General features: G+C 43.5%; 1 protein-coding gene and 1 non-coding gene across 4 annotated transcripts in view; both read right to left on the bottom strand.

Moving 5' to 3' along the window:
- Positions 1–21,610, bottom strand: part of NFATC3 (nuclear factor of activated T cells 3) — a 151,381-nt gene that overhangs the window by 24,579 nt on the left and 105,192 nt on the right. For all 3 annotated transcript variants that reach the window (XM_023210238.1, XM_023210237.1, XM_023210239.3), the window contains exons 8-9: positions 21,233–21,359; positions 13,139–14,146 (exon numbers count right to left, since the gene is read on the bottom strand). In XM_023210238.1, coding sequence (XP_023066006.1) covers positions 13,139–14,146; positions 21,233–21,359 — 1,135 coding nt within the window. The remainder of the gene's footprint in view (positions 1–13,138; positions 14,147–21,232; positions 21,360–21,610) is intronic.
- LOC111541504 lies at positions 15,493–15,627 on the bottom strand. Its single transcript, XR_002731277.1, has one exon. It is a non-coding gene; the product is annotated as a small nucleolar RNA SNORA48 (small nucleolar RNA).

The raw sequence follows: 21,610 nt of genomic DNA, 5'->3' as shown, positions 1-21,610 counted from the left end.
CCCAGCTAGTTTTTTTTTTTTTGTATTTTTTAGTAGAGAGGGGGTTTCACCGTGTTAGCCAGGATGGTCTCGATCTCCTGACCTCGTGATCCGCCCGTCTCAGCCTCCCAAAGTGCTGGGATTACAGGCTTGAGCCACCGCGCCCGGCCTCAAGATTCTACATGGGAAATGCAAAGTATAAACTAGTATACATAATATGCTAGTAAAAATAAGGAAAAAAATATGCAACTGTTTACAAATGCACAGAATGACAACCAAGAAACTAGTAAACTCTAATTCTCCCTACAGAGGACAATGAGTATCTACCTAGAAGACAGATTTCTTTTTTTACTATGTATAATGTTATAATTTTAGCATTTTGAACCATATGAATGTATTACTTGTTCAAAAAAATTATTATATTAAGAAACACAGGCCAGGCATGGTGGCTCACGCCTGTAATCCTAGCACTTTGGGAGGCCGAGACCAACCTGAGCAACATAGTGAGAGCCCGCCTCTACAAAAAAATTTAAAAATTAGCTGGACGTGGTGGTAGGCACCTGTAGTCCCAGCTACTAGGGAGGCTGAGGTGGGAGAATTGCTGGAGCCTGGGAGTTCGAGGCTGCAGTGAGCCATGATTGTCACATTGCACTCCAGCCTGATCAACACAGCAAACTCCTGTCTCTGCTACCTCAACAAAGAAATAAACACAAATAAAATGTTAAAATTTCCATTCTACATAAAATCATCTATAGATGTTTTTAAATATACAACATGATTATCAAGAACTTAATCTGTACCACATTCTTGTAGATGTAAAGTTAAAATGCTTGTAACCATCACTCTCAACTCTATCCTATCTTCCAGCATAAATGAGACTTTCACACTTTTTCTCTTGCCCAGATAGAGAGGCTAACCATAGGCTTTAGAAATGTCTTAAAAACAACAACAACAACAACAACAAAAAAAAAAAACAGAGCCAGGTATCTTCAAGCAGAGGAAAGCTGTTTGAGCACATTTATCTAAGTCTATCAAAAGCTATGATTGTTGGCAAGAAGTAACCTTGTAATGCCAAGGCAGAAAACTGCCACCAAACCACAAAAAGCTTGTTTAACTGATGAACCTAAAATTAAACAATTTATCTCTCATTAAAAAAATTTTTTGTTCCTGTGAATAATCCATCTTCGAAGGAACTTGAAAAAAGGGTATCAATTTTAAAACAGAATACATCTTTAAGACAGATTTTGCTATCTTACACATGGTAGCACATTAGAAAGTTACGATGCTATTGTCTTTACAGAAGCAAGATTATATAAGTAATCAATTATAGCTATTTTAGAAGCCACTAAAAACACGTGAGAAAATCTACATTTCAGACAGATCTGGATTCAAATGCCTGCCCCAATTATTTGTGACCATATAACACTGAGATGTGCTTAAGGTCTCTGAGCCACACCTATGCAAAATTAAGATTAATAATTCACATTTCATACATTGTTGGGAAAAATTAATGAGCTACTAGCAAAGTGCCTAGCACGGTGTTCAAAAAAAATATGAGTTTACCAAGAAACAGTAACCATAATTTATTACCTTTTCTTGTATTTTTGAGACAGAGTATCACTGTGTTGCCCAGGCTGGAGTGCAGTGGCATGATCTTGGCTCACTGCAACCACCGCCACCCAGGTTCAAGTGATTCTCCTGCCTCAGCCTCATGAGTAGCTGAAATTACAGGCGTTCACCACCATGCCTAGCTAATTTTTACTATTTTCTTTTTTTTTGAGACGGAGTCTTGCTCTGTCACCCAGGCTGGAGTGCAGTGGCACCATCTCACCTCACTGCAACCTCTGCCTCACAGGTTCAAGCGATTCTCCTGCCTCAGTCTCCCAAGTAGCTTAGATTACAGGTGTATGCCACCACACCCGGCTAATTTTTGTATTTTTAGTAGAGACGGGGTTTCACCATGTTGGGTAGGCTGGTCTCGAACTCCTGGCCTCCAGTGATCCGCCTGCCTCAGCCTCCCAAAGCGCTGGGATTACAGCCATGAGCCATTGCGCATGGCCCAATTTTTACTATTTTAGTAGAGATGAGGTTTCACCACGTTGGTCAGGCTGGTCTTGAACTCCTGATGTCAAATGATCTGCCCATCTCGGCCTGTCAAAGTGCTGGGATTACAGGCATAAGCCACTGCTCCCAGCCATCAACTATTTTTAAATGTACATTTTGAGGGGAACTTAGTTTGAAGACTTCTGATATGCTGCTTTAATGGTAGCCTCTCTTGGACTTTTCCTAGCTTATGCATAAATTTATATTTTTAAATTGCATTTTATTTATTTATTTTGAGACAGGGTCTCATCTGTCGCTCAGGCTTAAGTGCAGTGGCATGATCTTTGCTAATTTCAACCTCTGCCTTCCAGGCTCCAGTGATCCTCCCACCTCAGCCTCTCGAGTAGCTGGGACTATAGGTACACGCCACCACACCTGGCCTAATTTTTGTATTTTTTATAGAGACAGGGTTTCACCATGTTGCCCAGGCTGGTCTCAAACTCCTGAGCTCAAGCAATCCGCCCGCTTTGGCCTCCCAAAGTGCTGGGACTACAGGCATGAGCCACAGCACCTGCCCATGTATAAATCTTAATGTAGGTTGATTAAAATAAATTTTTTGTTCAGAAACAATATATTCATTAAAAAAAAAAAAGGTCAACTTATTTATGTCCATGGAAATACAAAGACACATTTGATATAAAAAGTAAAAAATCTTCTCAAATGTTTGTTGTTCTTTCTTCATTAGGCCTAAAACTCAAGTTTTCTTATTGTATGTCCCAGGGTGATTGTGTCTAAGGTCTTAAATTCCCACTGTGGTCCATCTTGCATAAGCCACGATTTAAAGTCTACATGGGCATTATTTACAAGATCTTTCAGCTTCTGGAATCATTCATTCTAAATATGTTTGTGGCTGTATAGTACATGCATGCTTCCCAAAAGAGGATTCGTGAGTTATCTAGTGTCCAAGTTAATAGAGAAATTTCAGCATTATCTACCTCGCTCCACTCCAGTGCCCATAGTGATTATACCTCACAGATGACACACTCTCACCACTGGCTGTGCATGGCTTTAATTTAATTTAATTAATTTATTTATTTAAGTTTTATTATTTATTTTGAGACAGAGTTTTGCTCCTGTTGCCCAGGCTGGAGTGCAATGGCATGATCTTGGCTCACTGCAACCTCCACCTCCCGGGTTCAAGCGATTCTCCTGCCTCAGGCTCCAGAGTAGCTGGGATTACAGGCGCCTACCACCACGCCTAGCTAATTTTTTGTATTTTTACTAGAGACGGGGTTTCACTATGTTGGCCAGGCTGGTCTCCAACTCCTGACCTCAGGCGATCTGCCCACCTCAGCCTCCCAAAGTGCTGGGATTACAGGCGTGAGCCACCACGCCCAGCCTTGTTTTATTTATTTCAATAAAATAGACACCAGTGAAACCACTAACCAACAGGTGCAAGAGAACACTGACAATATTAACCTCTCTGTTCCTCCTCCATACCAGTCTCCTGCTTCCCACATCCAAGTAACCACCTGAATGTTGTGTTTATCATTCCCTTGATTTTAAAAAGCACCTGCTTTTTGAAAGCAGGCTCTTCTGCTTGTCTTTTACATACAGAACTGAAGCAGCTGAGGTCATGACTAGAGTCCCTGTTTACTGCTGAATTACCAAATGCCCTACATTCAGGATCAGCATGTTACCGAACAGAGCCTGCAAGTGGCAGTGTCAGTTTTCACCACAGCAGCAGGTCAGGCTATATTTAACATGCATCCTCTTCTATGCTGAAGAGCTGCAGCTGTGGCTCTGTTAGTCTGTGAACAAGGAGGACAAGTGGGAACTGAGGGACTTTAATGGAAAGTTGTAACAGGATTCCGTTAACTCAATCATAAATTAAATGGGCCTGTATTTAAACGTCTAAGACAGTCTAGTTTCACAATACTATAATAATTTTTTTTTTTTTTTTTGAGATGGAGTATCGTTCTGTTGCCCAGGCTGGAGTGCAGTGGCGCCATCTCAGCTCACTGCAACCTCCACCTCCCAGGTTCAAGTGATTCTCCTATCCCAGTCTCCCAAGTAGCCAGGACTACAGGCATACACCATCACACTCAGCTTTTTTTTTGTATTTTTGGTAGAGATGGGGTTTTGCCATGTTGGCCAGGCTGGACTCGAACTCCTGACCTCATGTGATACACCCACCTCAGCTTCCCAAAGTGCTGGGATTACAGGCATGAGCCACTGTGTCTGGCCGCTATAATCTTTCTTTAAAAAAAAAAAAAAAAACACGGCCGGGCGTGGTGGCTCAAGCCTGTAATCCCAGCACTTTGGGAGACCGAGACGGGCGGATCACAAGGTCAGGAGATCGAGACCATCCTGGCTAAGACGGTGAAACCCCGTCTCTACTAAAAAATACAAAAAAATAGCCGGGCGAGGTGGCGGGCGCCTGTAGTCCCAGCTACTCCAGAGGCTGAGGCAGGAGAATGGTGTGAACCCAGGAGGCGGAGCTTGCAGTGAGATGAGATCGCGCCACTGCACTCCAGCCTGGACAGAGCGAGATTCCATATCAAAAAAAAAAAACCAGTTATCTACCACACTGAATCAAATCTTAATTAAAATGTTTAAAACAGCTTGACAAATGGGCACAGTAGCTCATGCCTATAATCCCAGCACTTTGGGAGGCCAAGGATGGGAAAATCACTTGAGCCCAGGAGTTTGAGACCAGCCTCGGCAACATGGCGAAACCCTATCTCTACCAAAAGAACAAAAACAAAAAAAACAAAAATGAGCCACGCGGGTGGTGTGTGCCTGTAGTCCCTGCTACTTGGGTAGCTAAAGTGGGAGGATCACCTGAGTCCCGGGAGGTCAAGGCTGCAGTAAGCCATGACTGTGCCACTGCACTCCAGCCCGTGCAACAGAGTGAGACCTTGTCTCAAAATAAATTTTAAAAAGACCAGGTGCATTGGCTCATGCCTGTAATCCCAGCACTTTAGGAGGCTGAGGCAGGCAGATCGCTTGAGGTCAGGAGTTCGAGACCAGCCTGGCCAACATGACTAAACTCTGTCTCAACTAAAAACACAAAAATTAGCTGGGCATGGCAGCGGGTACCTGTAACCCCAGCTACTCGGAAGGCTGAGGCATGAGAATTGCTTGAACCTGGGAGGCAGAGGTTGCAATGAGGTGATATCGTGCCACTGCACTCCAGCCCGGGTGACAAGGGAAACTCCATCTCAAAAAATAAATAAATGAAAAACAGCTTGACAGTTTCCATATCTATTATAAAATCAACTGTAGGCTGGGCGCGGTGGCTCACGCATGTAATCCCAGCACTTTGGGAGGCTGAGGTGGGCGGATCACAAGGTCAGGAGATCGAGACCACGGTGAAACGCCCTCTCTACTAAAAATACAAAAAATTAGCCAGGCGCTGTGGTGGGCGCCTGTAGTCCCAGCTAGTCGGGAGCCTGAGGCAGGAGAATGGCGTGAACCCAGGAGGCGGAGCTTGCAGTGAGCCGAGATCGTGCCACTGCACTCCAGTCTGGGGGACAGAGTGAGACTCCGTCTCAAAAAAAAAAAAAAAAAAACACAACTGTTTTAATGTTTATTGTCTGGTCCAAAAACTGCAGCATAAAAACCATAATGAACATAAATGTTTACAGAAAATTACATTTCCAGGCATACAAATTGTAAATATGAGTAAAATTCAGTGATAATTGGATAGCCGTAGAACATGCTTTTCAAGGAGGTACAATGATATATGGAGGTAGTGAAGAAAATATAAAGGCAAGAAGCAAAATAGTCATGAACTATGCCTTAATTGTCTGAGTAAGTTTATATTACAGCCTTCCACGGGGACTACTTGAAAGAGAACACCACTTGGTGAAACGTCAGTACTGTGCTGCTGTTGTAACCGCCAAAGGATTATCTGCCTTGCCCCAGGAAGCCTGAGACTGAGAAATGCTTCTGGGATTCTTCTGAGCTTGGAAAGTTGATATGAGGTACTAAAATCATCTCAATGAAACTGAACAAGGATAATTATAAACTTTAGCCTTTGGTTCATCTAATACTGAAAATCCATAATACTTTTTTTTTTTTTTTAAATAGGGTCTTGCTTTGTTGCCCAGGCTGGAGTGCAGTGGCGCCATCTCGGCTCACTGTAACCTCTGCCTCCTGGGTTCAAGCAATCCTCCCACTTCAGTCTCCTGAATAGCTGGGACTATAGGCACACATCACCATGATCAGCTAATTGTTTTTTTCCTTTTGAGACAGAGTCTCGCTCTGTCTCCAGGCTGGAGTGCAATGGCGTGATCTTGGCTCACTGCAATCTCCGCCTCCTAGGTTCAAGCGATTCCCCTGCCTCAGCCTCCTGAGTAGCTGGGACTATAGGCACGTACCACCATGCTTGGCTAATTTTTTTGTATTTTAGTAGAGACGGGGTGTCATCATGTTGGCCAGGATGGTCTCGATCTCCTGACCTCAGGTGATCTGCCTGCCTTGGCCTCCCATAGTGCTGGGATTACAGGCATGAGCCACCATGCCCGACTATGCTCAGCTAATTTTTAAATTTTTAGTGGAGACAGGGTATATTGCCTAGGCTGGTCTAGAACTCCTGGGCTCAAGCGATCCTCCCACCTTGGCCTCACGAAGTGCTGGGATTACAAGGCATGAGCCACTGCACCCAGCCAGAATCTATAATCTTAAGATTACCCTGGTCCCTCTCACAATCAAGTCTCTACGGAGAAAATGGCATTCTCTTTCGTGTATTCTTTGTTTGACACCCATTCTAAAACCTCAACACACTGACTAGAAACTTGATTAAACATACTGGAAAAACTCCTAGAGTCAGGAAACAGGTCTTAGTCTTTATTCTGCCATAATTCAAGTGTGTTACCCTGGATGAATACCTTAGGCTCTGTGTAAAATTCAGATGCTTTATCCATAAAATGAGAGCTATATTAGAATATTTTCCAGCTCTATAACTATTTTGGGACAAGGTCTCATTCTGTCACCTGGGCTGGAGTGTAGTAGCATGATCACCACTCACTGCAGCCTTGACCTCCTGGGCTCAAGCAATCTTCCCAGTCCAGCCTCCCAAGTAGCTGGGACTACAGGACTACAGGCACATGTTACCATGCCGAGGTAACTTTTGTAATTTTTCCAGACAGGGTTTTGCCATGTTGTCCAGGCTGTTCTCAAACTCCTGGGCTCAAGGGATCTGCCTGCCTGGGCCTCCCAAAGTGGTGGGACTACAAGCAAGAGCCACCATGCGCAGACTATAACTCTTGAAATTCTGAGCTGAGTTACACTACTATCTTCTCTAGTAAATGTCACTGAATTTATAATAAAAAATTGATGTTAACGTCCACATTTCTAAAAGTAATAGTCAACTAATACATGAATGATTCCTAAGAGATTCCATCTTACTTAAAAACTTCAAAAATTAAAGAAAGTGTGTTTTAATCTTTGATTTGGTTAAAAGAGGATATATAAATTTGAATATAAAACAGAATTAACAAAAGTTATTAGGATAAGTATCTTTAAGTAGTATAGCAAAAAAGTTTTTAAATTACTGTGTCCTCTGGTTGTAGAGTGGAAATTACTTTGGACTTAACAGTTAACATAATATGAAAAAGTTTTTAAAAATTGAGCTTGGGCTAACTACAAAGTTCACTTTAGTCCCTTTCAATCCTTTCTGGTATGTTCTATGACTCATTTACAATATTTAGAGACAGGGTCTTGCTATGTTCTCCAGGCTAGCCTCAAACTAGGCGCAAGTGATCTTCCTGCCTTAGCCTTCCTTAGTAGCTAGGACGACAGGCACACACTACCATGCTGGCTCTATGACTTTTAAAGTTAAGTCTTAGCAGGGCATGGTGGCATGTGCCTGTGGTCCCAGTTGCTCAGGAGGCTGAAGCAGGAGGATTGCTTCAGCCCAGGAGGTTGAGGATGCAGTGAGCTGTGTTCACAGCACTGCATTCCAGACTGGGTGACAGAGTGAGATGCCATCTTCGAGAATAAAAAAATGAAATAAAGTAAAATAAAATAAAGCTAACCAGAAAGGGGACATTTGGCCAGATATGATGGCTCCCAGAACTTTGAGAGGCCAAGGTGGGAGAATTACTTGAGGCCATAAGTTCTAGACCAGCCTGGGCAGTATAGCAAGACTTCATCCTTACAAAAAATAAAAATAAAAATAATTTAAAAATTTAAAATTTTAATTTTAAATTTAAATTTAAAAAGGAGATATTCCAGTGCTATAGAGTTCAAGGTCTATGATAATTATTATTATTATTTTTTTGAGATGGAGTTTCACTCTTGTTGCCCGGGCTGGAGTGCAATGGCGCGATCTCGACTCACTGCAACCTCCGCCTCCCAGGTTCAAGCGATTCTCCTGCTTCAGCCTCCTAAGTAGCTGGGATTACAGGCATGTGCCACCACACCAGGCTAATTTTGTGATTTTGGTAGAGACGGGGTTTCTCCATGTTGGTCAGCCTGGTCAAGAACTCCTGACCTCAGCTCATCTGCCTGCCTCAGCCTCCCAAAGTGCTGGGATACAGGTGTGAGCCACTGCGCCCAGCCATTTCAATTTTTATTTTATGGATTTATGTTAAAAGGTTTTTTTCTATTTTGAGATGGAGTCTCTCACTCTGTCACCCAGGCTGGAGTGCAGTGGTGCGATCTCGGCTCACTGCAACCTTCACCTCCTGGGTTCAAGCAATTCTCCCGCCTCAGCCTCCCAAATAGCTGGGATTACAAGCGCCTACCACCACACCCAGCTAATTTGAATTTACATTAAACGGCTGCAGAACTTTAGGATTTTCTAAGCATCTAGAAATTCTATCTTCAAAGGCAAATCCAAATATAATAAATGAGTCAAATTAAAAATATTAAAAATTCATTTTAGACTGGGCATGGTGGCTCTTGCCTGTAATCCCAGCACTTTGGGAGGCTGAGACAGGCAGATCACCTGAGGTCAGGAGTTCGAGACCAGCCCGGCCAACATGGCGAAACCCCATCTCTACTAAAAAATACAAAAATTAGCCAGGTGTAGTAGCGCATGCCTGTAGTCCCAGCTACTCGGGGGGCTGAAGGAGGAGAATCTCTTGAACCTGGGAGGTGGAGGTTGCAGTGAGCGGTGATTGCACTGCTGCAATCCAGCCTGGGTGATAGAGACTCCAACTCAAAAAATAAAAATAAAAATAAAGATAAATTCATTCTGGAGCTTAAATTAAGCATCAAAAATTCAATTTGCAAAAATTATACAGCCAATAATCTAAGGTGTTCAGAAGTGCATTTTAACAAAAATTGGTCAGGTGTGGTGGTGCATGCCTATAGTTCCAGCTACTCAGGAGGCTGAAGTGGGAGGATTGATCCATTTCGCCAAGGAAATCGAGGCTGCAGTGAGCCAAGACTGCACTACTACGCTTCAGCCCAGGTGACACGGTGAGACTACCATCACAAAAAAATAAAAAGAGTGCATTTCAGTTTTTTCTGTCCTTATTTTTTTTTAATTTTAGAGACAGGGTCTCACTGTATTGGCAAGATTGGACTCAAACCCCTGAGCCCAAGTGATCCTTCCATCTCACATACCCAAGTGGCCGGGACTATGGGTGCACACCACTGTGTCCAGCTCTTCCCCCTCTGTAATTACTGCTTGGCAGCACTGAGCTTCTATCAAGTCTCCTGAGGGGTGGCAATGAGCGAATGTGATAGCTAGTCCCTGGGGGTCTACAATCTAGGAACATTTCTGGCTTTTTTTTTTTTGAGACAGAGTTTTGTTCTTGCCACCCAGGCTGGAGTACAATGGCGTGATCTCAGATCACTGCAACCTCCACCTCCCAGGTTCAAGCAATTCTCTTGTCTCAGCCTCCCGAGTAGCTGGGACTATAGGCACCCACCACCACGCCCGCTAATTTTTTATTTTTTTGTATTTTTAGTAGAGACAGGGTTTCACCATGTTGACTGAGCTGGAACTCCTGACCTTGGGTGATCCGCTCACCTCGGCCTCCCAAAGTGCTGGGATTACAGGCGTGAACCACGGCACCTGGCCCCTTTCTTGCTTGTATGCTCTACCATAATAAAGGGGGCAAAAATAAAATTGCTTTTACAGCTGCTCTCACAGACTCCACCTTTCCAGAGCTTCTGTTTTTGCAACAAATCTCCCATATTCAAATAATGAAATACATTTTCCCAAAACCTTTCTAGAAATCTGATTTGTTGCCTATCCTACCTTCCACCCCCAAATCTCTCAACCTGTGGTAAATTAGAAAGAGCAGGTTCTAGCTTTGGGCTCTTTTTAGAAGGACAAAATATCTTCATTGGTAAAGAAAATGAGCTGAAATGCCCTTAAAGACCCACTCAATAAATCTCCTATCTTCAGTTATATCACAAATGAGTGACTCAAGGTCTCACTCCTTGTTTCAGGGTGAAAAGCAATGTGAAGAGTTAGTCTAAAACTGCTAAAAGAAGAAACAGGTAACAATTTTAAAGCCAATATTTGCATAAGCCTTTATTTCAAATCTGTTTTGCATAAAAGTAGCAGCCTGCTCTCTATGTTTTAGTTTCATCATTTCGTAGGGAGTGACACGCCAGCTGTGCACAAAGCTTTAACAGCAAAATGTTTACATAGCAGAGCCCTCAAGTATGCCAAACACAGTGTGACAGATTAGATGCAGTTGTGAACAGGGGTTAATGCAGTGAAATTGTGCACATGCATTTCTGGAGAATATTCTCCAGGAATTAGAAAAACCTTGAAGGATTCCGTTTAGTACAGAGTTCTATTCTAACCACCATGGCCTGCTATTTCTGGGAGGCAGCTGTAGCGCCACAAGAAAAAGACTGGATTGATCCAGTCTCAGTTCTGCTGCTTACTAGTTGTGTGATCTTTCAAAAGTCCAACTCTGTAAATGTCACTATCTACCTCAGAGTTTGAGGAATGATAAGATTAGATAATAAATAGAAGAATGCTATGCAAATTTTAGGTGTTGCTCTAGTTTACACATATGCCTTCTGTTTACACACAAATGACCTGACATGTCCCCTCATGGCTTTAAAACCATCCTGCACTGTACCAATCACCCCATCCCCCAACCCCATCCCCATACTTCAACCCACCAAAGACATATCCTTCCCTGACAAACACATCCTTCTTCTCTATTTCTGCTATATTATCTGACTTGCCTCTGATCTTCATTTACTGAAAACATATTCAGGTGACCCTTGAACAACAAAGCTTTGAGCTGCCTGGGTCCACTTATACACAGCTTTTTTCAACCAAACATGGATCTAAAAAAGAATATTCTCAAATGTGAAATCCGCATATGTGGAGAGCTTTTTAATTTTTTTAGAGACAGGGTCTCACTTTGCTACCCAGGCTGGAGTGCAATAGTATGCGATCAGTTCACTGCAGCCTCGAACTCCTGGGCTCAAGCGATCCTCCCACTTCAGTCTTCCTAGTAGCTAGGACTACAGGCACACACCACCATACCCAGCTAATTTTTGTGTTTTTTTTTCTGGTAGAGATGAGGTCTCATTATGTTGCCCAGGCTGGTCTCAAACTCCTAGTCTCAAGTAATCCTACCTTGGCCTCCCAAAGCACTGAGACCACAGCTACTTTTCTTGCATGTGGGTTCCACAGGGTGACCGTGAACTTGAGCATGCATGATTTGGTTGTACACAGGCGGTCCTAAAACTAATTCCCTGAGTACACTGAGAAATGACTATGTCCTTGGAGACTGATTTTACAACTCCCCATACCAAAATCCATGAATGCGCAAGTCCCTTATATAAAACAGCGTACCATTTGCAGGTAATCTACCCACATCCCCCCTTTAAATCATATCTACATTATTTATAATACCAAATACAATGTAAATGCTATGGGAACAGTTGTAATATTGTTTAGGGAATAATGACAAGAAAAAAAAAGTCTGTATGTACATGTTCAATACAGATGCAACCATCCATTTTCTTCCCCCAGATATTTTCAATCCACAGATGGTTGAATCCAAGGTGCGGAACCCATGCACACAGAAAACCAACTGTACTCATCCTCCAAAACTTGGCTCAAATGTCACCTACTCACAGAAGACTTGCTGAATCCTTTCTGTGAAATCTGTTACATATCTCTGCTGATTTTTTTTTTCATCTGAGGCAGGGTCTCACTCTATATCACCCAAGCTGGAGTGCAGTGGCATGATCACAGCTCACTGCAGCCTCAACCTCTCTGGCTCAGGTGATCCTCCCACCTCAGCCTCCTGGTTAGCTAGGACTACAGGCCCATACCACTATGCCTGGTTAATTTTTTGTATTTTGTTTTGTAGACATGGGGTTCTGCCATGTTGCCCAGGCTGGTCTTGCAGTTGTGGGCTCAAGCGATCCACCCGCCTCAGCCTTCCAAAGTGCTGGGATTACATGTGTGAATCACTGTGCCCGGCCGAGATCTCTATCTTAATACATCCTTCGTATTCCCAGCATCTAGCTTCATCTTGCAAAAGGACAGGATTCAGTAATATTTATGGAACTAACGACCTTGAATTCCATTCTCTAGACACTGTGATCTCACTATATATTCTGGAAAAAAGGATGCTGTATTCAGCAACAGATATTAGTGGCAAAGCAGATGCTAAGGCATGGATTTTCATATCTATCCTCAAAGTTTTATATATATATATATAAATTTTTTTTTCCCCTCGAGATGGAGTCTTGCTGTGTTGCCCAGGCTGGAGTGCAATGGTGTGATCTTGGCTCCCTGCAACCTCCACCTCCCAGGTTTAAGCGATTCTCCTGCCTCAGCCTGCCGAGTAGCTGGGATTATAGGCACGCACCACCATGCCTGGCTAATTTTTTGTATTTTTGGTAGAGACAGGGTTTCATCATGTTGGCCAGGCTGGTCTCAAACTCCTGACCTTGTGATCCACCCACCTCAGCCTTCCAAAGTGCTGGGATACAGGCGTGAGCCGCCGTGCCAGGCAAAATTATATATTAACATATATTTCTAATAACAACTTATTTAAAAGCCCAACCATATGCCAATAAGCAATCCACAGAAACTTTTCCATGACACTTGGGAAAATAAAGTTCCTGAATCTACACTATTTCAAGAACATATCATAGATGAACTTACCATCATCTAAAGTGATGTCCTGCAGACCAATGGTTGCAAAGTTAGGCTCCCGATCTTCTGGTTCAGGTTTAATGCTCACAGTTGCCCCATCAGGTGGAAATGAAGCTGGATCACACAAACTGTGACATATTAAGGATGAAGGTGCAGAAAGACCCCCCTGGCCTGTACTTTGTGCTTGAGTTGAGTGCTGTCCAGAATGCATTCTGGTAGCTCGAGACGGTGATGAGGCAGTTCCTGAGCTAGGAGATTGGTAAGGCATAGACTGAAGCTGAGGAGACGGTGGCCCAGAAAGTGGTGAACTAGCCAAGGGATGAGAAGCTGCTGGGGAAGCTGTTGTAGCAGACCCTGAATGTGAAGGACCATATGTAATAGGTTGTAACTGAGAAGAAGGCTGACCGGTAATCTGGTCAGCCACTGGAGAAGAAAGAGATCTTTGTCCTGTATTTGAACAATGATATCCCATTGATTGTAGATGAGGCAGGGTATGCACAGAATGAGGTGTACGGGCTAAGAGATGTCCTGTTGAGCCTGAATTTGAAGAATGAAATGGTATGGATGACAGTGGTTGACAGCCAAGATTCACTAAACCAGGAAGAGTTGCATCCTGCTGAAACAAAACTGAATCAAATTCTTGACTAGAGGCAGCATTAATAGGAAGACAAGTTGGTCCATTGTACACAACGTTAGTTTGCATAGGCTGATAGGAAGACCCCACAGGAGGTGTTGGTGTGACTTGAAAAGGCTGGTGTACAACTGGAGAAGGAATCATATGCTGTTCCTTACTAGCACTCTCATCTCTACACTGCAACTGTCGCAGATGGGATGAGGTCACCATGGATGCATATGTTTGTGGGATGGAACAAACCAAACTTCTCTGTGCTGACAGTACACTGTCATGTGAATGCCCTGAATCAGAGGAAGGCCTCTGGGTCTGAGCAGGATGAGGCACAGGCAAAGATGGAACTGAAGACAAATCAATCTCTTCTCTGTGTTCTTGCTTCATCAAAACTGAAAATAAAATGATTAAAGCAAATATTATTATACAATACATAAAATAATTCTGACAGGCCTTCATGCTAGGTTACACAACTACAGCATAAGCTGAGGGGCAAACTCAAATGCCTTTAAGGAACTTCATGTAAAATATCGGGTATTTCTCTGTGTATGTGTAGACGTACATATATATGTATACACATGCACATTTTGCTTGTGTATAATATGAATATCTTTGGGAAGAGGCACAAGAAACTATGCTAGAGTCACTGCTAGGAAGGAAAACCAGGTGACTAAAGGACAGAATTTGGAGGTTTACTTTTTACTACATACTTTTTTAGTCTTTTGAATGTTTTTCACTGTGTATTTATTACCTATTCAAAATTAAGTAACTAAAACAACAAATAAAGCCCTAGGGCCTAATAAAGTATTGAATTTGGGATCCCTGATCGGAAGCCTACCAATCTGGTTTTACATGTTGCATCATACACCAGAAACCATGACTCCTACATTCATAGAACTTCTGCTTTACAATGGTTTTCACATACATCTCACTTGATCCTCTGCCATCATGTGGGGATCAAAAAAAGTACTAAAATCCACAAAAAAAAACCTAACAAATACATTCTGCAAAGTTGCAGGATACAAAATCAACATACAAAAATAATGTTGTATTTCTATAAACTAGCAATAAACATCTGAATAAAAATTCAGAAAACAATTTCTTTTTTTGCTTTTGGGAGACAGGGTCTCACTCTGTTGGCCAGGCTGGAGTGCCGTGGTGCAATCTTGGTTTACTGGAGCAAGTGATCCTCCCACCTCCGCCTCCTGAATAGCTGGAATACAGGCATGCGCCACCATGCTTATGCTTATTTTTTGTAGAGATGAAGTCTTACTGTGTTGCCCAGGCTGGTCTTGGACTCCCATACTCAAGCAATCTTCCCACCCCAACCTCCCAAAGTGCTGGGACTATAGACATAAGCCACTGTGCATAGCCAACAATTCCATTTATAATAACATCAAAAAATAATAAAATACTCAGAAATGATTTAACCATGGAAGGCAGGACTCATAACTGAAATCTACAAAACACTGCTGAAAGAAATTAAAGAAGCCCTAAATAAATGGAAAGACATTCCAGGTTCATGGATTGAAGACTTAATATTGCTAACATGACAACACTCTCCAAAGTGATCTTTTGCCAAAAAAAATTGATGTCCTTGAGTCATATAAAGTGATCTTCAGATTCAATGTAATCCCTATCAAAGTCTCAGTGACAGTTTTTGCAGAAATAGAAAAACTCACTCTAAAATACACATGGAATCTCAAGAGATCCCAAATAGCCAACACGATCTTTTTTCCCATGTGTCCAAGGCATAAACCAGGTATGGGCACAGACCAAAAGCCAAGCTCGGATAAATAAGGCATTGATTCATCCCTGGCTTATATGAGATAGGCAGCACCAACCAGACGTCACTCTACCCAAGTCAAGGACAACCAATATCATCTTGAAAAAGAACAGAGTTGGAGGAAATCAGGACTTCCTGATTTAAAAACTTACTACACAAAGCTACAATAATTAAAACAGTGTAATATTAACATAACGATAGACATAATCAATGTAATGGAATAGAGTCCAGAAATAAATCCTCACATATTTGGTCAACTAATCTTCAAACAAGGGTGCCAAAACCATTCAATGGTTTTCAACAATGGCGCCAAGAAAACTAGACATCGACACGTAAAATAATGAAGGTGGGGCTGGGTGCGGTGTCTCACACCTGTAATCTCAGCACTTTGAGAGGCCAAGGTGGGAGGATCACTTGAGGTCAGGAATTCGAGATCAGCCTGGCCAACATGATGAAACTCTGTCTCTACTAAAAACACAAAATTAGCCAGGCATGGTGATGCACCCGTGTAATCCCAGCTACTCGGGAGGCTGAGGCTGACACAGGAGAATCACTTGAACCTGGGAGGCAGAGGTTGCAGTGAAATGAGACAACGCCATTGCACTCTAGCTTGGGTCAACAAGAGTGAAATTCTGTCTCAAACAAAAATAAAAATAAAAAATAAAACTTAAAAACCCTAAAAGAATCAGCCATTTGCAATTAATGATCATCCCTCCACTGGATACTGATATTGCTCGGATCCCTATTGCAAAGGGATTGCCAAAAAGGTAGTAAATTCAGAAATACTTTAATAAAAAAAAAAAGCAACTATTGATGGCAGTGGTTGCCCATCTGGAGTGGCCACTGCCATGACACTGGCTGCAGTGGGCGAGGTGCTGCCAGCACTGCATGCTCCACAGAGCTGGTGAGAGCTGGGAACAGGTGGAAGCCCCACCATCTTCTGAGTTGGCAGGGCAGGAGCCTTGTACTTCCTGGGTGCAGTTGTGGCCACCCAGCTGTGGCTGCTGACCTGGGCATCCCTGTGCTCTTGGCAGGGGGAGGGGGGTGGTAGCAGGCAGAAGCCCCACCATCCTGGGTACAGCTACAGCCATTCAATGGCTGCTGACCTAGGCATCTCTGCACTCTCAGGGACCCAGAATGTCCACCTCCCCCAACAGACTCAGAGGTGCCTGCTCCTGGTGCCTGGCCTCTCCCTGCTCCTGGTGCCCATTTCAATCTTGGAGGGAAGTTGAGGCCGAGCCCAGGTGATGTTGCAACCCAGCAGGGTGTGTGTATGCTTGGGGCAGTGCTGACACGCCAGCCCCCTGCTGCCTCAGCTCCCTCCAGTCTTCGGGCACTGACGGGCACAGGAGGGATGTCGAGGTAGGGGTGAGGGCAGCTCAACCCTGGTTTGCAGGCACCCCTTGACACAAACAACCTGGGCACCATGAAAAGCAACAGGAGGCAGACAGGTTCCTGGGCGCAAAGGGGTGGGTCACCAGTGAAGCCCCACCTTCAAGCTGGAGAAGGCCTGAAGCCTGGGGACTGGGCTGCCCGTCCTGCGGACCACAGTGCAAACTTACGGTGCTTTTTCCGGGCCCACCCACGGCCACCCCATGGAACAGTTAGCAAGCACTTTCTCTCCTCTGAAGCCCATATAAAACCTGGACTCAGCCATACTCAAAAAGAAAACAGGACGACCAGCTGTGGAAAGGAGCTACCCACCTCAGGGTCTCCTCTCTGCTGAAAGCTGAGAAGACAACAGGACAACCTGCCTGTGGAGAGGAGCTACACATTCTAGAGTTTCCTCTCTGCTGAGGGCTGAACACTTGGGACACCCTGGCTGCAGAGAGGAGCTACCCTCTGTGGGTCTTCTCTGAGCTGTTCTATTGCTCAAAAAAAGCTCCTCTTCGTCCCACTCACCCTCCATTTGTCCGTGTGCCTCATTCTTCCTGGGCATAGGACAAGAACTCAGTGGGGCTGAAAGGGTTATAACACAAACAGGGTTGAAAGAGGCCCCTTGCTCGCCATGTTGGCAGCAACAAGAAGGAGAGAAGAGCTGCAATCTTTAGGGAGCTCAGACCTAGAAGCTCCCTGAGCCAGGGCTGTGATACTCTCTTTGGGGCTCTGAGGTTCCTGGCATCTCCAAGTTTCTGGGGGCCACCATGTTCCCCAGTGCCAGCCATGGAAGTTGCCTGTGGTATCCCTGGTCCAGCTGCAGCCTCACAGGGAGCCACCACCCATGCTGGTGCCTAGAGCTGCCAGCCCCTCCATAGCCAGCGTGCCAACTCCACGCTCGCTCACTCACACGCCCCTTCCCACTCTGCTCACCCTTGGCAGGCATGGGATCCAGGCCGGCAGCGCAAGCCACATGCAGCTTGCCAGGCCGAGTGGGCCCAGAGGGGCCGTGGGCAAAGGTGCCACTAGCCACAGGGGTTTCCAGCTGGCAAAGTGACACCTCAAGGGTCCCGTAACAATATGACTATCTAAAAATTGTATAAGTAAAATTTTAAAAGGAATTATTTGCCGTAAACAAAAGGTTAGAATCTCTAAATAAATAATTCATACAAATTAATGAGATAAACAAAATAACACTAACATAACAGAGATCAAGTCATACAACAGAATACTAAGAAGTTATTACAATTCTGTAAAACTCTGTCGATGAAGAAAAATTAAAATGTTCAGTTACAAAACCATATATGGGCTAGTCCCATTTCTTTTTTTATTTTATTTTTTTTTTTTTGAGACGGAGTCTCGCTCTGTCGCCCAGGCTGGAGTGCAGTGGCCAGATCTCAGCTCACTGCAAGCTCCGCCTCCCGGGTTTACGCCATTCTCCCGCCTCAGACTCCCGAGTAGCTGGAACTACAGGTGCCCGCCACCTCGCCCAGCTAGTTTTTTGTATTTTTTAGTAGAGACGGGGTTTCACCGTATTAGCCAGGATGGTCTCGATCTCCTGACCTCGTGATCCGCCCATCTCGGCCTCCCAAAGTGCTGGGATTACAGGCTTGAGCCACTGCGCCCGGCTCCATTTCCATTTTTTAAAAATTTTGTTTATATGTGGATCAAAGGAATCTGGAAGGACAGAATGATAGTCTCAGAATAGAAGAGAATTTGAATTTTTTTTTTTTTTTTTTTTTTTTTTACAGAGTCTTGCCCTGGTACCCAGGCTGGAATGCAGTGGCATGATCTCAGCTCACTGCAAGCTCCACCTCCCAGGTTCACATCATTCTCCTGCCTCAGCCTCCCCAGCAGCTGGGACTACAGGCGCACGATGCCATGCCCGGCTAATTTTTTTGTATTTTTAGTAGAGATGGGGTTTCACTGTGTTAGCCAGGATGGTCTCCATCTCCTGACTTCATGATCCGCCCTCCTCAGCCTCCCAAAGTGTTGAGATTACAGGCCTGAGCCACCGCGCCCAGCTGAGAATTTGAATGTTTTTTTAAAAAACCTGTCTTTAAAAAAAAAAATTACAGTAATGTACTGGCTTTTGTAAAAATTTTATTCAAAATTTCATTTTAGAAAAATTTTATTCAAAATTTCATTTTAGAAAAAAACGAAAAAAGTTAAATGCTACAGAGAAAGACAGTAACCAACCAGAACGAGTACTATACAAACGTTTGTGTGTGCCTATTCTTCTGTTAGTTTATGCCACCTGATTTGTCATCTATCAGCCGTAAGGGCAGTGATGAGTTATAGTGCAATCGAATGTTTTCTTTCCATTCCAGAGCTCTACTGATTTCCATTCCCAAATTAATATCCTCTAGGATTCTGCCTTTTTATTGTCCTCCCAATTCATGGGCTGAAAGGCAGCAAACTCTCCTGGTTTGCCTTTCAATTACTACCATTATGAGGTAGTAATCAAATCCCCTAATCTGCTTGACTGATTTTGCTTTTCTTATTGCAATCTGGAAAGCCCTCTTCTTTCTCATTCAGGTTAGAGTCTACAATCCCTCATCTCAACAGTATTTAATAACCTCTTTGGACAGGACGTTTGCTATACTCCATTCTGGAGGAGATGCATACCTTGCCACCTGCCCTGAAGAATTTGAGTGCTACTTAAGAAAGTTAAACGGTAGGTCAACTTTTTACCAACTGGTATGAAAAACAAAAAGGGAGGAAAAAGAAAATTAAACCCCTGGGCACACCTGTAATCCCAGCACTTTGGAAGGCCGAGGCAAGCGGATTGCCTGAGGTCAGGAGTTCAAGACCAGCCTGGCCAACATGGCGAAACCCCGTCTCTACTAAAAATACAAAAATCAGCCAGGGTGCCTGTAATCCCAGCTACTTGGGAGGCTGAGGCGGGAAAATCATTTGAACTTGAACCTGGGAGGCAGAGGTTGCAGTGAGCCAAGATCGCACCATTGCACTCAAGCCAGAGTAACAGGGTAAAACTCTGTCTCAAAAAAAAAAAAAAAAGTAAACCCCTAATTACAGGATTAATTACAACAGTATCTGTAAATTGATGATCAACATCAATGGTGCCCTTCAATCAAGTCTAGAATGCTACCAGGTTTCTGTAGAGAACTTTCTCTCTCTTTACAAAAACAATTTCAAACATTCTCCATGATTGTCCAACTGTGAAATCACCCAAACTTCCCTCTGCTCACAATAGGACACTTCCTGTCATTTTTTGTGGAAAAAAACCTAAAGCTATCATATGCAAGCTCCTTAAACTCTCCATTACTAAATCTACAAACTTTCTTCATCTACATCCATCTCAATCCATCTTTTTTATTTTCCCTTCTGTTCCTTCTCCCCTCTAAGGCCCATTTTAAATCCTATCCCCTCTCATCTTTCCCCAAAACCTGATATTCTTTATCGTCACTGATGTTCTGTCTGTATATTCAAAACACTCTTGGTGTTTGAATCACCTTCTTCGACTTACCTCATATAAATCTCACTCCTCAGTCACTAATTTCAGAAAAGATTAAACTGGTTCTTGACACTTTATAAAGAAAAGAAATATGGGGAAAACGGTTTTTGAAACACAAGTCTGATCATGTTACCTTTCTGTTAAAGCTCATTTTGTGTGTGTGTGTGTGTGTGTGTGTGTGTGTGTGTGTGTGTGTGTGTGACGGAGTTTTGCTCCTGTTTCCCAGGCTGGAGTGCAATGACGCAGTCTCGGCTCCCTGCAACCTCCACTCCCAGGTTCAAGCAATTCTCCTGCCTCAGCCTCCTGAGTAGCTGGGATTACAGGTTTGCACCACCACACCCGGCTAATTTTGTATTTTTAGTAAAGAGGGAGTTTCTCCATGTTGGTCAGGCTGGTCTCGAACTCCCAACCTCAGGTGATCCTCCCGCCCCAGCCTCCCAAAGTGCTGGGATTATAGGCATGAGCCACTGCGTCTGGCCACACTGCCTTTTTATGGTGCTAAGGGTACAAGGGGAGTTCATGACCCAGGAACACACACATACTCACAAACACCTGCCCCTCTGTAATGCTGGGAATTTTTGATAAAAATTCTTCTGAAAAAAAGACCTTAAAACTACCGTTCATCTTCTAATTTCCTTATAATGTATCATTACAAAATAACAACTGAGACCACATATAATATTTAAAGTCAACAAAACTTTAGAATGGGCATCTGTTGGTGTTTCCATTGTTTATAAGCACTCTACCTTAAGCATTCTAATATAGGATTCATTAAATAACTTTTTATTCATTAGGAAAGAAAACTCTACAGTAAACCATCATGACTCCTCCTCGTACCTGGTGTATAAGTAAAACGTTGAGACTGGCTTTTTTTCCTCTTGCCATTGCAAAGATAAAAGTGCACCTGCACTGCAGCTGTAACTGCTGGGTTATGATATGGAGGGACTTCAAGGACAATGTGAGCCTAAGGATGGAAAGCAAGATTGTGTTACACTCAGAACTAAAAATGAAACGCACCTGTTAAACACATCACAACTCATGAGTCTTAACTACAAGGCTCCAGCACAGATAATTATGCACATCAGCTAGTCATATACATCATCTGGAAATTTCCTATAGGGATACTTCAGTCTTGAAAGAGGTAAGACCTTTAATCAATAAAAGAGAAACTGCTTTTTACTCACCCAGTTGGGTTTCTGGTTGTAGCAGAAGTAA

The sequence above is a fragment of the Piliocolobus tephrosceles genome, chromosome 17 (assembly GCF_002776525.5).
Source record: "Piliocolobus tephrosceles isolate RC106 chromosome 17, ASM277652v3, whole genome shotgun sequence".
NCBI classification, from domain to species: Eukaryota; Metazoa; Chordata; class Mammalia; order Primates; family Cercopithecidae; genus Piliocolobus; species Piliocolobus tephrosceles.
Note: the sequence above shows the minus strand (reverse complement) of the source record. Positions and strands in the feature narration are given on the sequence as shown.